The 15,689-nt window shown below is 36.7% G+C and overlaps 3 protein-coding genes across 8 annotated transcripts in view; 2 read left to right on the plus strand and 1 right to left on the minus strand.

The window, feature by feature from the left end:
- The window catches only part of LOC128685397 (polyamine-modulated factor 1-binding protein 1), a 30,499-nt gene extending 16,111 nt beyond the window's left edge, over nt 1-14,388 (plus strand). Inside the window, exon 4 of one of the 2 annotated variants that reach the window (XM_070082256.1) lies at nt 14,085-14,388. The gene's annotated coding sequence lies outside the window, so the exon portion shown is untranslated. Of the gene's footprint in view, nt 1-1,181; nt 6,505-14,084 lie in introns of those variants that run through there. The other variant, XM_070082255.1, reaches the window with a different exon arrangement.
- The window catches only part of ATPCL (ATP-citrate synthase), a 391,624-nt gene that overhangs the window by 204,096 nt on the left and 171,839 nt on the right, over nt 1-15,689 (plus strand). The window lies entirely within an intron of this gene.
- LOC128685396 (lipoma-preferred partner homolog) overlaps nt 5,697-15,689 on the minus strand; it is a 67,010-nt gene continuing 57,017 nt past the window's right edge. For all 4 annotated transcript variants that reach the window (XM_070082259.1, XM_070082260.1, XM_070082261.1 and 1 more), the window contains exons 5-7: nt 14,187-14,365; nt 12,142-12,262; nt 5,697-9,158 (exon numbers count right to left, since the gene is read on the minus strand). In XM_070082259.1, the coding sequence (XP_069938360.1) occupies nt 9,027-9,158; nt 12,142-12,262; nt 14,187-14,365 (432 nt within the window). In that variant the 3' untranslated portion in view covers nt 5,697-9,026. The remainder of the gene's footprint in view (nt 9,159-12,141; nt 12,263-14,186; nt 14,366-15,689) is intronic.

Consider the following 15,689-nt stretch of genomic DNA (forward strand, 5'->3'; position numbering starts at 1 on the left):
CCAGACTGAAGGACTGACCACCTCAAAACTTCAAGGGTGATGGACTGATTACATCGTCTTCAAGTATCAACTTTTCTGTACTTGACTGAAGAAGCATACTGTGTAGGTGAAACGTTTCGAAATAAAGATACCTAACTGTTGCATATGTGTCTTACCTAACAACCTGTAGGTATTTTATACCATTTTAATGTTCAGCTTTTGTAACTGTTATGTCTCTGATCAGTTCCTCGTTTGTGAATATCAAATCCAGGGTATTTTCATTTCTAGTGGGATCAATTACTGTACCTGTTGATTTAAAGGGTACTTTTCACAAAGCCTCATTCGTTCCCTGGTATATGCCTGTTGAGTCAGGGTGCTTCCCGGAGATATTTCTGGTATAACATTATGTTGCGCCATCTTCCATTTTACATGAGGGAGATTAAAATCTCCAAAGAGTAAAATATTTGGTGTGGGATTTTCTAGTCTATCCAGATAGCTATCTGTCTTACTTAACTGATCTGTGGATTCCTCAGCAGTTGCTGGTGGTGGTTTGTATACTAGAATAATTACCAAATTCCTATTTCCAACTTTAATGCCTAGAATTTCTACTATATCATTCGTAGAGTTCAGCACTTCTGTGCAACAAAGTATCCTTTACATAGATTCCTACTCCTCCCTGTGACCTATTGATTCTATCTATCTCCGTCCAAAACATCCCTTGTATGTGTTTCTGTAAATGCTCCATATGTGGCATTTGCTTCTGTTAGGAGCCCACTGACATAACTGTCATTTTTATTTGATTTCAAACCCTGATATTTGCAAATATGAAGCAGGAATTACCATGTGGGATGTTTTGTCTCGCTTTGCATTTCATTAGTACCGCTGGTGATGTACTACCTGGTATGTCCCCTGGTGTACACGCCCCTGGTTTCTCCAGTACTGGCTTCGCATTTGGTTGCTTATTCGGCCTTGATGGGCTGATACCTCGTTTGGTACGCCCCATTTTACTGCCCACCTGTACCATTCCCCCTGTTTCTCTTCCTTTGTTTTGATCTTCCCTTATGTAGATCTGCACACATTCTACTGTCTTCACCCCTCAAGGGAGGTTCCTTGATGCTGGTGAGGGGCTCTTGATCTAGGGAATTGGATATGTGCTCTGGTTCCCTGAATTAAGCCTGAATATCTTCCATCCCCTCCCCCAGGTGCTGTATAATCCTACGGGTTTAGCGCTCCCCCGAGATGATGATGATGATAATCTACCGTCTTCAAATTTGGCATGAGGTCTACATGAGAGAAGCCTCCACAGTCAATGTGCAGCCTAAAAAAAAAAAATTACAGCCTCTGCAGTGCATAGTGGGAATGTCACATTTAGTACACTTTGTTCATAATGCTGCACAAATGTAAAGACCTCACTCCAAGCAAATCCAACAAGTATTATTCCCCAGTGCCAGCTCCAACAATGAGAATTATGGAACTGACAGAGCTCTTTGGTTTTGAACATATGACAGCGATACCCAGAATGCCAGAAATATCACCGAGATGATCACCGAATACCTTCTCGTTTCAAGTTTGGTAATCACTTCCCCACAACGCTTCCTGGTACAGAACAGAAGAAATAGGCTCAGAAGAGATGTTATGTCTGTACACACACAAAGTGCCCACCAAAACGCAGAGATACATGCTGTGTGTGGAATCGTGTTTCAAGGACTTGTTCTTAGAACTGCAGCAGTTCTAGGAACATGACTAATTTTTGTATATTTTTTTTTTTTTTTCAACAAGTCGGCCGTCTCCCACCGAGGCAGGGTGACCCAAAAAAGAAAAAATGCCCAAAAAGAAAATACTTTCATCATTCAACACTTTCACCACACTCACACATTATCACTGTTTTTGCAGAGGTGCTCAGAATACAACAGTTTAGAAGCATATACGTATAAAGATACACAACATATCCCTCCAAATTGCCAATATCCCAAACTCCCCCTTTAAAGTGCAGGCATTGTACTTTCCATTTCCAGGACTCAAGTCCGACTATATGAAAATAACTGGTTTCCCTGAACCCCTTCACTAAATATTACCCTGCTCACACTCCAACAGATCGTCAGGTCCCAAGTACCATTCGTCTCCATTCGCTCCTATCTAACACGCTCACGCATTTTCGAGGACGACCCCTACCCCCGCCTTCCTTCCCCTATAGATTTATATGCTTTCCATGTCATTCTACTTTGATCCATTCTCTCTAAATGACCAAACCACCTCAACAACCCCTCTTCTGCCCTCTGACTAATTACTTTTATTAACTCCACACCTTTTCCTAATTTCCACACTCCGAATTTTCTGCATAATATTTACACCACACATTGCCCTGAAACAGGACATCTCCACTGCCTCCAACCATCTCCTCGCTGCTGCATTTACCACCCAAGCTTCACACCCATATAAGAGTGTTGGTACTACTATACTTTCATACATTCCCTTCTTTGCCTCCATAGATAACGTTTTTTGACTCCACATATACCTCAATGCACCACTCACCTTTTTTCCCTCATCAATTCTGATTAACCTCATCCTTCATAAATCCATCCGCCGACACGTCAACTCCCAAGTATCTGAAAACATTCACTTCTTCCATACTCCTCCTCCCCAATTTGATATCCAATTTTTCTTTATCTAAATCGTTTGATACCCTCATCACCTTACTCTTTTCTATGTTCACTTTCAACTTTCTACCTTTACACACATTCCCAAACTCATCCACTAACCTTTGCAATTTTTCTTTAGAATCTCCCATAAGCACAGTATCATCAGCAAAAAAGTAACTGTCAATTCCCATTTTGAATTTGATTCCCCAAAATTTAATCAGACCCCTCTCCCGAACACCCTAGCATTTACTTCTTTTACAACCCCATCTATAAATATATTAAACAACCATGGTGACATTACACATCCCTGTCTAAGACCTACTTTTACCGGGAAGTAGTCTCCCTCTCTTCTACACACCCTAACCTGAGCCTCACTATCCTCATAAAAACTCTTTACAGCATTTAATAACTTACCACCTATTTCATATACTTGCAACATCTGCCACATTGCTCCTCTATCATATGCCTTTTCTAAATCCATAAATGCAATAAAATCTTCCCTACCTTTATCTAAATACTGTTCACATATATGCTTCAATGTAAACACTTTATCTACACATCCCCTACCCACTCTGAAACCTCCTTGCTCATCCACAATCCTACATTCTGTCTTACCTCTAATTCTTTCAATTATAACCCTACCGTACACTTTTCCTGGTATACTCGGTAAACTTATTCCTCTATAATTTTTACAGTCTCTTTTGTCCCCTTTCCCTTTATATAAAGGGACTATACATGCTCTCCGCCAATCCCTAGGTACCTTCCCCTCTTTCATACATTTATTAAACAAAAGTACCAACCACTCCAACACTATATCCTCCCCTGCTTTTAACATTTCTGTCATGATCCCATCAGTTCCAGCTGCTTTACCCCCTTTCATTCTACGTAATGCCTCACGTACCTCCCCCACACTTACATTCTGCTCTTCTTCACTCCTAAAAGATTGTATACCTCCCTGACCAGTGCATGAAATTACTGCCTCTCTTTCTTCCTTAACATTTAAAAGTTCCTCAAAATATTCTCGCCATCTACCTAATACCTCCATCTCCGCATCTACTAACTCCCCTACTCTGTTTTTAACTGACAAATCCATACTTTCCCTAGGCTTTCTTAACTTGTTTAACTCGCTCCAAAATTTTTTCTTATTTTCATTAAAATTTCTTGACAGTGCCTCTCCCACTCTATCATCTGCTCTCCTTTTGCACTCTCATTACCTTTCTTTTACTCTCCATATACTCTGCTCTTCTTATAACACTTCTGCTTTGTAAAAACCTCTCATAAGCTACCTTTTTCTCTTTTATCACACCCTTTACTTCATCATTCCACCAATCACTCCTCTTTCCTCCTGCCCCCACCCTCCTATAACCACAAACTTCTGCCCCACATTCTAATACTGCATTTTTAAAACTATTCCAACCCTCTTCAACCCCCCCACTACTCATCTTTGCACTAGCCCACCTTTCTGCCAATAGTCGCTTATATCTCACCCGAACTTCCTCCTCCCTTAGTTTATACACTTTCACCTCCCTCTTCTTGTTGCCACCTTCCTCTTTTCCCATCTACCTCTTACTCTAACTGTAGCTACAACTAAATAATGATCCGATATATCAGTTGCCCCTCTATAAACATGTACATCCTTGAGCCTACCCATCAACCTTTTATCCACCAATACATAATCTAATAAACTACTTTCATTACGTGCTACATCATGCCTTGTATATTTATTTATCCTCTTTTTCATAAAATATGTATTACTTATTACCAAATTTCTTTCTACACATAGATTAATTAAAGGCTCCCCATTTACATTTACCCCTGGCACCCTAAATATACCTACTACTCCCTCCATATGAATGCCTGCCACAACCCCCCCCCCCCCGGCGCTGTATAATCCTCCGGGTTTAGCGCTTCCCCTTGATTATAATAATAATAATACTCCCTCCATAACATTTTTACCCACTTTAGCATTGAAATCCCCAACCACCATTACTCTCACACTTGATTCAAAACTCCCCACGCATTCACTCAACATTTCACAAAATCTCTCTCTCTCCTCTACACTTCTCTTCTCCAGGTGCATACATGCTTATTATAACCCACTTTTCACATCCAATCTTTATTTTACTCCACATAATCCTTGAATTAATACATTTATAGTCCCTCTTTTCCTGCCATAGCTTATCCTTCAACATTATTGCTTCTCCCTCTTTAGCACTAACTCTTATTTGAAACCCCTGACCTAATCCCATTTATTCCTCTCCATTGAAACTCTTCCACCCCCCCTTCAGCTTTGTTTCACTTATAGCCAGGACATCCAGCTTCTTGTCATTCATAACATCCACAATCATCTCTTTCTTATCATTTGCACATTCAGACTTCCCACTTTGATAATTTTCTTATCCTTTTTAGTAATCTTTACAGGAAAAGGGGTTACTAGCCCATTGTTCCCATTGTATACATTTACATAAATCTTAGGTACAAATGCTTCATATTACTGTTAACATTGTTGCATAAACATGTAAATGTACCGATGTTGCTTAGTGAGGGGTATTGTTATATACAACAGGTGGATATACTATATACACATGCATGATATGGGTCTCAGGCCACTAAAGTTACTGGATAATGTAAAAATGTACAAAATAAAAACGGAGCTCACGGCAGTTGCTGACGTTGCCATTAACGGGTCATCAAACTTCGGTTTCATGCCTTCACATTTAGGCAAGTTATGGGGATTTTTTTTTTAATATGGACAGCCATTTTAATTTTGGGGCTTTGGACAGTGAAAAGATTAGGACATTGGCAGTGTATTCACAAAAACAGCAAATACCATAGGGCATCACTGTTTGGGTAGTCTCAAGAGCTGCACTAGTCTGTAATAAGAGTTGCACTAAAGTAGGAAATTACCTCTCAATTTTTCCTCTTACTGATTAACCCTATTATGTTTCATTTGCTATACTGGAACTTGTGTTGATATTGTCTAGGTATCGAGCCTATGGCAGCTGGGCCTTGTATGCTCAACAATTTAGTAGTGTACATTTTAAGTACTGGTGTGGGAGGGTAATGTTTGCACTTAAATATATAGACATTTTATTGAATTATGACAGTATTGGTGATTAAAAAGATTATATACTTTTTAGAGGGTGACATATCAACAAATGGTTTAAAAAATTATAGTACAGATGAACATGCAGTTAATCAGCTTTACACATTTCCTCACATATGAATATTTAATTTCACTCTTTACAAGTAGAATAATGATATTTTTCATTTTCCCTAATGTCTTCTGACCCAAGTACAGCAAATTTTTCACTTCAAAGACAAGTAATTAGGACCCAGCTGACCACAATATTTCCTCCATTATTAGTAGTTCTGTAACTGAGTACATAAACTTTAAATGATTAAAATCCACAAAGCAAAGATTTGAGCCGAGGAAGATTTTGGTCATCTGCATCCCGAATGATTGACAATGCCAGCGGTGACCCTTAGACGTAATTATTTACATGCGACACTGGGGTTATACTCATTGTAGATCACTAATGTGGCACATCTCTAGCATAAACTGATACAGTCCCTCAAAAAAATTCTTGGTTCTTTAAGCAAACCCATTCATCCATATTGTACTGTGTATACACTCTCCCACATGTGGTTGCAGGGGGGCCGAGCCTCATCTCCTAGCCTCACCATGCCAGATTCTCACTCCTAGCCTTGTGGGCCCTACCATGCCTACTCTTAAAACATCATGATTATCATCAAAGAAACGCTAAGCCTACAAGGGTCATACAGCGCAGCTTAGTGTGTGTATATATATTAGTATATATTAAAATATACTATAAACACAGGTTCTGTTACAAATTAGCCATCAAAATACAAGTAGTTGTATGGTTTTATTTTGCAAAATGAGCAATGTATTACGTTCAGAAAAAATGGTGAATAGTCTCATTTATCTGCCATGATAATTAAGCAAGAGCAGTGCTAAACCTACAAGGGTCATACAGTGCAGTGCCATGATAATAAATTAGGATATTTTCTCCATCATACCAGTAATAAAGTTTAATGCATAGTCATTTAAAATAAGTAATTTGTAAATATTTTCCTAAATTATACTACTACTTTACAGTACTTTATCTTTTATATATTTAATTAATTTAGTGTTTGCATTTTTAAACACTTAGTTTAATAATAAACAAAGTTCTTAATGAAAATGAAGTTTTAATTTATACTCAAATGTAGTTTTTCACTCAATGTGCACTGTGTGAAAATTATTCATTTTGATTACTGTATTCCATATTGTGTTTAATTTAATATATATGCATTTTTTTCTTCTTATTTTTAGTAATCTTTACAGGATAAGGGGTTACTAGCCCATCGTTCCCGGCATTTTAGTTGACTTTTACAACACGCATGACTTACGGAGGAAAGATTCTTATTCCACTTCCCCATGGATATAAAAGGAAAAGTAATAAGACCAAGAACTATTAAGATAAAATAAAAAAACTCAGATGAGTGTGTATAAATAAACGTGTACATGTATGTGTAGTGTGACCTAAGTGTAAGTAGAAGTAGCAAGACATGCCTGTAATCTTGCATATTTATGAGACAGACAAAATAAACACCAGCAATCCTACCATCATGTAAAACAATTACAGGCTTTTGTTTTACATTCACTTGGCAGGACGGTAGTACCTCCCTGGGTGGTTGCTGTCTACCAACCTCCTACCCTGCCTCGGTGGGAGACGGCCGACTTGTTGGAAAAAAAAAAAAAAATGCATTTGTCTGAATGTTGTACTGTAATTTACACGTCTTCCTTCAGTAATAGCTTAATAAAACATGTAGTTTAAGAGTTGAGGATCTGGTTAGCACTTAGGAATCCCTACACAAGCTATGTGAATCATATACACTATAGTCATTTACGAGCATCAGAAATGATCTTTCCAAGTCTCTGAGTTTGTCGCTTCTTTATGATTATAACACTACAACAAGAAGTCCCTAATTTGGAAATATTTAATGAGTAGCATTTGCTAATTATAAGAATTTATCCACAAAGTACTGAATATTATGGCAGCTTCTTGTTTATTAAGGTGTCCAGTATGCCAAGAAAGTGGCAATTTCCTTGAAAATCCAACAGACAGATTTAAGAAATACTTCCTAATATCACCATGGCTTATTTGGCTGTTTGTTGTATGATCCTTGTAGGTTTAGTGCTTAGTTTTGATTGTATTATTATTATAATCAGAAAGAAGTGCTAAGCAGTTTTGATTGTAATAATTATTGTTTGGGTGTAAGCAACTATATTCAATTTATATCCCTGGTAGTCTATCCTTGTTAAACATAGTATTTATGTTAGGTAAAAGCATACAGCTAATTACATATTAATGTCACAGTTGCATATGTCCTTTTACCTAGTATATTGTTAGTAATTCTACCATTATTAATATTTATGCTGTGACCATATCCCTTTATTTACTCCCCTAATGACGAAAGGTGTAGTTCTCACTATAGCTCAGTTCAGGCACCAGCCTTTTTATTCTGCCCAGACTCATTGTTTTATACTAGGCAAGGGCACCACACTAGCACTGCATACACAGGAATGGAGATAGTGCTGGAAGATGCATCTTGACTGCCATTAGTTTGCAAGCTTAGCATGTGCTACTGATGTAATACTACACCTTGGAAGACAAGTTTGGATTAATGGTTTTGCATGTGCAAGAAGGAATGTTTAAGAATTTTAAAATAATTTCTACCTGAAGTGTGCATTATATGCATATACATACATACAGTATATCCTGCCAACAAATTATTGATGTAATTAAAGAAAATGAGAAAGTTCACATTAGCTTGAAAATCTCACCACTATATTCCATTGAAAAATTAAAGGTTCATAAAGTAATGTAACATGTACACTTATACAACAGTACCATACATACCAAAGTCATGTAAGATCTCTCTGCAATTAAGCAGAAATTTTAATTTTCCAAACAAAATACCAGTAATAGTGAAATATGGTATATATGTGGTTAAAAGTAACATTTTATACATCATGAAATCTGTATTAATCTACTGAAATAATAGATAACAGGATCATATATGTTCAGTACAGATTAAGTATTACAACAAAACAAAATTCGTACAGATATGCTCTAAAATCACATGATTTTTAATGAACCTACTGCTGTTTAATGTTTATATGCCCTTGCACCTATATAGCTCATACCAAGCATACAAAATTGTAAGCAAAGTGAGAGCTTGCAGTAACTACAATGCAAATACAGTAATAATTGCATGAATGGGATCCTAAGAACCTGTGACTAAGATATTACAAAAACTGATAGCTAGTACAAGGCAAGTAACAATAAGAGTATTATAATAACTTGATGGCTAGTACAAGAGGAAAAGGGGGTTTGTAATCTACAGATCTGTTGTGACTTTTGACGTAATGGCCTGCACTCTCCGGGCATTGCAACTCTTGCACAGTACATGTCCATCCAGGGGGTAGCACCCTCGTCCTTCAGCCTCGGAAGATAATACCAGCCCACAATCCTAGAGGTATACAAATCAGGGGTATAATTAAAACTAAACAACGAAAACTTCAAAATACCATATTTAAATTTTCATAGTTCCAGCAATTTCTTTGAGGAAAGCTGGCCAAAAACTGGCACAGTATCTGAAACTACAAGATACTGAATTGTTATTTTTGGCAGGTGTCCTGCCTGCCTGGTGTCTTTTTTTCTGTCTTATATACATGCAAGATTTCAGGTACATCTTGCTACTTCTACTTACATTTCGGTCACACTACACATACATGTACAAGCATATATACACACACACACACCCCTCTGGGCTTTCTTCTATTTTCTTTCTAGTTCTTCTTGTTTATTTCCTCTCATCTCCATGGGGAATTGGAACAGAATTCTTCCTCCGTAAGCCAAGCATGTTGTAAGAGGCGACTAAAATGCTGGGAGCAAGGGGCTAGTAACCCCCTTCTCCTGTATAGATTACTAAATTTAAAAAGAGAAACTTTCGTTTTTCTTTTTGGGCCACCCTGCCTCGGTGGGATACAGCTGGTGCGTTGAAAGAAAGAAGAATACAGGTCTCCCTCAACATTCGCGAGGGTTAGGGGATCAAGAGCCTCGCGAGTGTTGAAAAACCGTGAATGTTTGGTGCCCCAATATATTGTAGGGAAATATATTACAATACTGCTTCCTTAACTTGTGAACCATGAATAATCATAAAATACATGAAAACATCGTAAATTGTACTAAATATATACATGTTATGCTTTAATAACATATGTTATTTAATAACGTATGTTATTTAATAACGTATGTTTAATAACATGTTAATAACATGTATGTTATTAAATACCACAGACTCCACCACTGGGAGTCCCTACTACCCTCCCTCCGACCCCCGCAACTGGCAGCCAGCCCTCCCACCACTCAGTGTGGTGTTTAGTTTGTTCATTATTTGCTATTAAACTACAGAATAAATAATGTAAACCCATTCATGACTGCATATTGGAATGGCTATTAGGAAAGGTATTAGACGGTGACATCATGTGTTTACTCTTGAACACAGCAAAGAATCGAACGTTTATGCTATTGCTAATAACAACAATAGTAACAATAATAATAATAATAATAATAATAATAATAATAATAATAATAATAATAATAATAATAATAAATACAATATAATTGAAGAAGGAAATTGTACAAAAATACGAGGGAGTGGTTGACACATCGTCAGTGTGACTTTGTTTATGCTGGAGTGAACATTAGTCTCCCTGCTCTTCCAAACATTTCACAATAATTCAGCAGTGGTATTTAATAACATACATGTTATAAATAATAATAGTACATGTTATTATTAATAACATGTATTATTATTAACATGTATGTATTTAATAACATATATGTAATAAATAATAGTACATATTATTAATAACATGTATTATTATTAACATGTATGTTATTAAATACCATTGCCTCAATCACTGCCTCAACCACTCCAGTCACACTCAATCTACAAGCACCAAACACAATGAATTATTATGAAATGTTTGGAAGAGCAGGGAGACTAATGTTCACTCCAGCATAAACAAAGTCACACTGACGATGTGTCAACCACTCCCTCGTATTTTTGTACAATTTCCTTCTTCAATTATATCATATTTATTATTATTATTATTATTATTATTATTGCTGTTATTGTTATTATTAGCTGTAGCAGAAATGTTTAATTCTTTGCAGTGTTCAAGAGTAAACACATGATGTCACCGTCTAATACCTGTCCGAATAGCCATTCCAATATGCAGTCATGAATGGGTTTACAATATTTATACTGTAGTTTAATAGCAAATAATGAACAAACAAAACACTCACCACACTGAGTGGTGGGAGGGCTGGCTGCCAGTTGCGGGGGTCGGAGGGAGGGTAGTAGGGACTCGCAGGTGGCGGGAAACTTAAATATGATTTGGCGGCTGGGAATTTGGTGGCTGGGAATTCGCGAATGTGTGAAGCCCGTGAAAGTTGAAAACGTGAATGTTGAGGGAGACCTGTATGTATGTATGTATATATATATTATATATATATATATATATATATATACATTTATATGTTGTGCATCTTTATAGGTATATGCTTCTAAGCTGTTGTGTTCTGAGCACCTCTGCAAAAACAGTGATTATGTGTGAGTGATGTGAAAGTGTTGAATGATGATGAAAATTTTCTTTTTGGGGATTTTCTTTCTTTTTTGGGTCACCCTGCCTTGGCGGGAGATGGCCGACTTGCTAAAAAAAAAAAAAAAAAAAAAATATATATATATATATATATATATATATATATATATATATATATATATATATATATATATATATATATATATATATATATATATATATACACACACACACATATATATATAAACATTTATGAAGCATTATCCCCACAATACACCTTACATTATATACAATGTGTCTTCATATTAATGCAGTAGCCTACATAACAGTTGCCATGAGTCAGGGTGTATTGTCAGTGATTCAGTCCATTTACAGAATTTGTTTGCCGTCTGTATTCTGGCAATTTTGCAAAGTTTCAAATACATTGCGCATCAGTGCTTCCTCAGTATCATAATACAGTGTTTAGTGTATTTTTCCATGCTGATATTTTTTATATGGGCTGTGCAAGTAGGGTGTTTAAGAAAAAATCGACAAAATATGGATATGGGTAACATGCAGTGACTTAAGATCCCTTCCTCACTCTTATCTCTCTCCCAATCTTTTTACCTCAGTGAATTTACTTCCCTCCTTGCTTTGGCATTACTCGTATGATAAATGAAAAAAAAAAATGGTTGGCCACTTCAACAAACATTTCAGGTTGATAAGAGAAAATAGACAAAACCTCATTATGGAATATTATGTTTATTAATATACGAGTCATAAGCAATTCTAGTTTTTAACACTTATTTTTACTTTGATTTTTGTTAACCATGAACAAGCATCTAGTGAAAAAAAAATTTGTACCTCACACTTGTAGCAGTTGACATGGAATGAGCGATCAAGTGCCACAACTCTGACAGTTTCATCTTTCCCAGGTTCAGGCATGATAGGTTCTTTACACACAGTGCATCGAGGAGCAAACTTTCTGTAATGTATAGAGGTAATTTTTTTTAATTATATGCTTTAATTAAGACATGTAGAAATAAAAGATTAGAGAGTATTAGTTTATAATAACCTGAAAATTATCAATAAACATTTTATACAAGTGTCAAGAGAGTACACTTGCCAATTTGTGCTGGAGTTCAGTCTAAGTTCCTAACCTTCTATGCCATTTCTTGTTTCTGGCCTTTTGACTCTTACCATCTCTTGAAACTGTATGGAATGTCTTGGTTCCTTATTAAATTCATTTCACTTTCCTACCACCGATGTTAATCTTGGGTATAACTGTACTTTTGTTCCTTAATGCCTTATTCTTGCAAGTCAAAAAAAAAACTATGAATTTATCTTAATATTTAAGTTTTAGTCATGTCTTTCCCACTCTGCAGAGGTAATCAGATTCACTTCCTGCAAGTGCGTGCTCCTCATAATGTATTCTGCTGTTTTAGGAACACTATAATTCTGTTACTAACCTGTGGACCTTTCCAAATTTCTGCATGTACACAAGACCTGACAAAACACGTATGAAACTGAAGGATTCTATACATTCAGAATGTTGTTCTGAGATTTGCTAATCTTGTGAAGCTATATAGTTGATGTATACCTCTGGTTATGTCTAATGTAATATTAATCCCCAAATATATTTCCTTAAATGATGCAGCACACAGTTTCCTTAAGAGGAATGTCTGCAGGAGATAGGTACATAGCATCAACACTGCTACATGGGAATGGTTGTGCACTTGGTACATTATTCCTCCTATTGGTGAGATAGCCAAAAATGTTACCAAGGCACTTGGCAGCCACAAAACAAATACATCCATCCATCTCCTCAACCATCATGGATGTAGTTAACAAGAAACCATGAAGGACTATAAAGACCAGTACAGTGGACCCCCGCCTTACGATCAGCTCCCAACTCAAACAATTATGTAAGTGTATTTTTGTAAGTGCTTTTGTACGTGTATTTTTGGGGGTCTGAAACGGACTAATCTAATTTACAATATTCCTTATGGGAACAAATTCGTTCGGTAACGGCACCCGAACAGACTTCTGGAATGAATTAATATCGTAAGTTGGGGGTCCACTGTGCATGTATATTATCACAAGCAGGGGAAAAGGGGTGTAATAAGGTACATGTTGGCAAGACAGCCAAGCGTTTAATTCAACACCTTGGTAAACAAATAAGCATGCAGAAGAGACTATTTGAATACTGCTTGCATAAGACAGGAAGGATGGGAGATGCTGCAGTTTGGAGAGGCATCTGTGCTATGGTATCAACACACTTCTGGCAAGTGTTAAAATATACACAAGAACTCACAAAAACACTTAAATTGGAAAGGCATCAATTTTTCTAAATAAAAACTTGCACCAAACCTGTATGACGCACACTACATAAGAAGATATCACAGTCATGAGGTGGACAATCTACAGAGCAAGAGCTACCAAAACTTGTTGGTTTAACATCTCTCAGGAGTGTTTGCTAAGTTGATTCTACCTCACCACATACTACACAAGCAGGTGATACATGCTCAAACACCTGACTTCCTTTCCATATATGAGCAATTTTTTTTTTTTTTTTTGTTCTCTGCACTGTAGTGAAAAAAATAATTATGCAATTTTCCCCTTCAAATTTCTTATTACTGGTGTCATTATTTTCAGAAAGCGATTCTCTACCATTTCAGTTATTTTTTTTTAAATCTTGACACTGTCAGCATTTTAATTTTGGGGGTTGCAAAAGTGAAAGGGTTAATATATTATTTTCAAAACTTTCAAAAATTTCAGGGTAAAAATTTTTTTTTTAACCTCCCCAGGTAATGGCTGTCTCACACCCAGAAAGTGACTTGGTAAAAGAAATGCATTCACAATCATTCAATTACTGTCTTGTAAAACATGGTCACATAAATGAAACTTACTTATGAAAGTCATCTATACAGTGAATTTGATTAGAAGCATCAACTGTGAATGGAATGCCATCAAGAGACTTGTTACAAACAACACAAGTGAAGCACTGCGGATGATAGGGTTTTCCAGTTGCGCGCAAAATTCGGTCCAGGATAGGCTTGGTACATACACAGCATTTTTCCAGTGTGTTCTGCAAAGTAAACCTTTAGTTTATTTACTGTATTTTTCATGCCATACTATTAAATTAGGGTATATCATTAATGAAATAGCTATACAAGAAAAGTAGATTTGTAAAGTGGTATACTGATCTATGGGGGAGAGGGGGGTTTCCAGAGAATGAAAGTGTCAAGGAAGGCACCCCTCCAGGGTCTCTTAATCCAAGAACTGAACATGCCTTCCCTTTCCTTGGATGGAACTAATGCCTTTTATACTCCCAGGTACTGTATAATCTGTTTTTAGCAGTGCACATAAGTTCTGCACTACCAAACAGATGCTACAATCAATTGACATTACATGGAAAACAGTACTTTAATACTTGGCAAATACAGTGGTACCTCGAGTTTCGAACACACCCCAACTCGAACAATTATATAAGTGTATTTTTGTAGGCGCTTTTGTAAGTATTTTTGGGGGTCTGAAACTGACTCGCCTAATTTACATCATTCCTTATGAGAACAAATTCATTCAGTATCGGCACTCGGACAGCCTTCTGGAACTAATTAAGTTCGTAACTCTAGGTACCACTGTATAGCCCAATATCAGTGCCATGTCATAAGCAGTAATGCAAGCATTGCTTATCCTATAAAAATTCTTCCCTTCAGAATCAAAATATCGGAGTTAAATATTTAATACAGTAGGGCCCCACTTATACGGCGGGTTAGGTTCCAGGCTGTCGCTGGAAAGCAGACATCGCCGGAAGGCAGAACGCCATTTTTTTCCATTTATAAATGCATATAAATGCCAGACAACAAGTTTACACTAAATTATATTAAGTTAGTAATAGAACTAGGCATTAATAAAAACACACAAACTAAAATACATTCACAGTAAATTCATTACTTATCTTAAAGTATTTGTAATCTTAATGTAGGGAGAGAGGTGAGTAGTACTTATTTGTAGGAAGTCAGGTGCAGGTAGCCCAGGTGTACGTAGCCTGGCTCCCCGTCTCATACTTAATATACGATATTTTAAACATCCCAGAGAGGTAAAATACACATACAGTACACTCATTATTTACCTTAAAATATTTGTAGTCTTAATATAGGAAGAGAGGTGAGTAATATTTATTTGTAGGAAGTCAGTGTAGGTAGCCGGTAGGTGTAGCCCGCCTGGGCTACACCTACCGGCTACCTACACTGTGGCCCAGAGCCATATTATTAACATCGACATGCCTTGTTCACTGAATTTAATCATTTGTAACAACTACCTTTAGATGCCATCATAAACGAAGGTAGAAGTAATGAATAATTCATGCCGAAAATTGTAAACAAAAGCGGAGTGAGGGAGTGGCTGGG

This window comes from Cherax quadricarinatus, chromosome 7, assembly GCF_038502225.1.
Source record: "Cherax quadricarinatus isolate ZL_2023a chromosome 7, ASM3850222v1, whole genome shotgun sequence".
NCBI lineage: Eukaryota > Metazoa > Arthropoda > Malacostraca > Decapoda > Parastacidae > Cherax > Cherax quadricarinatus.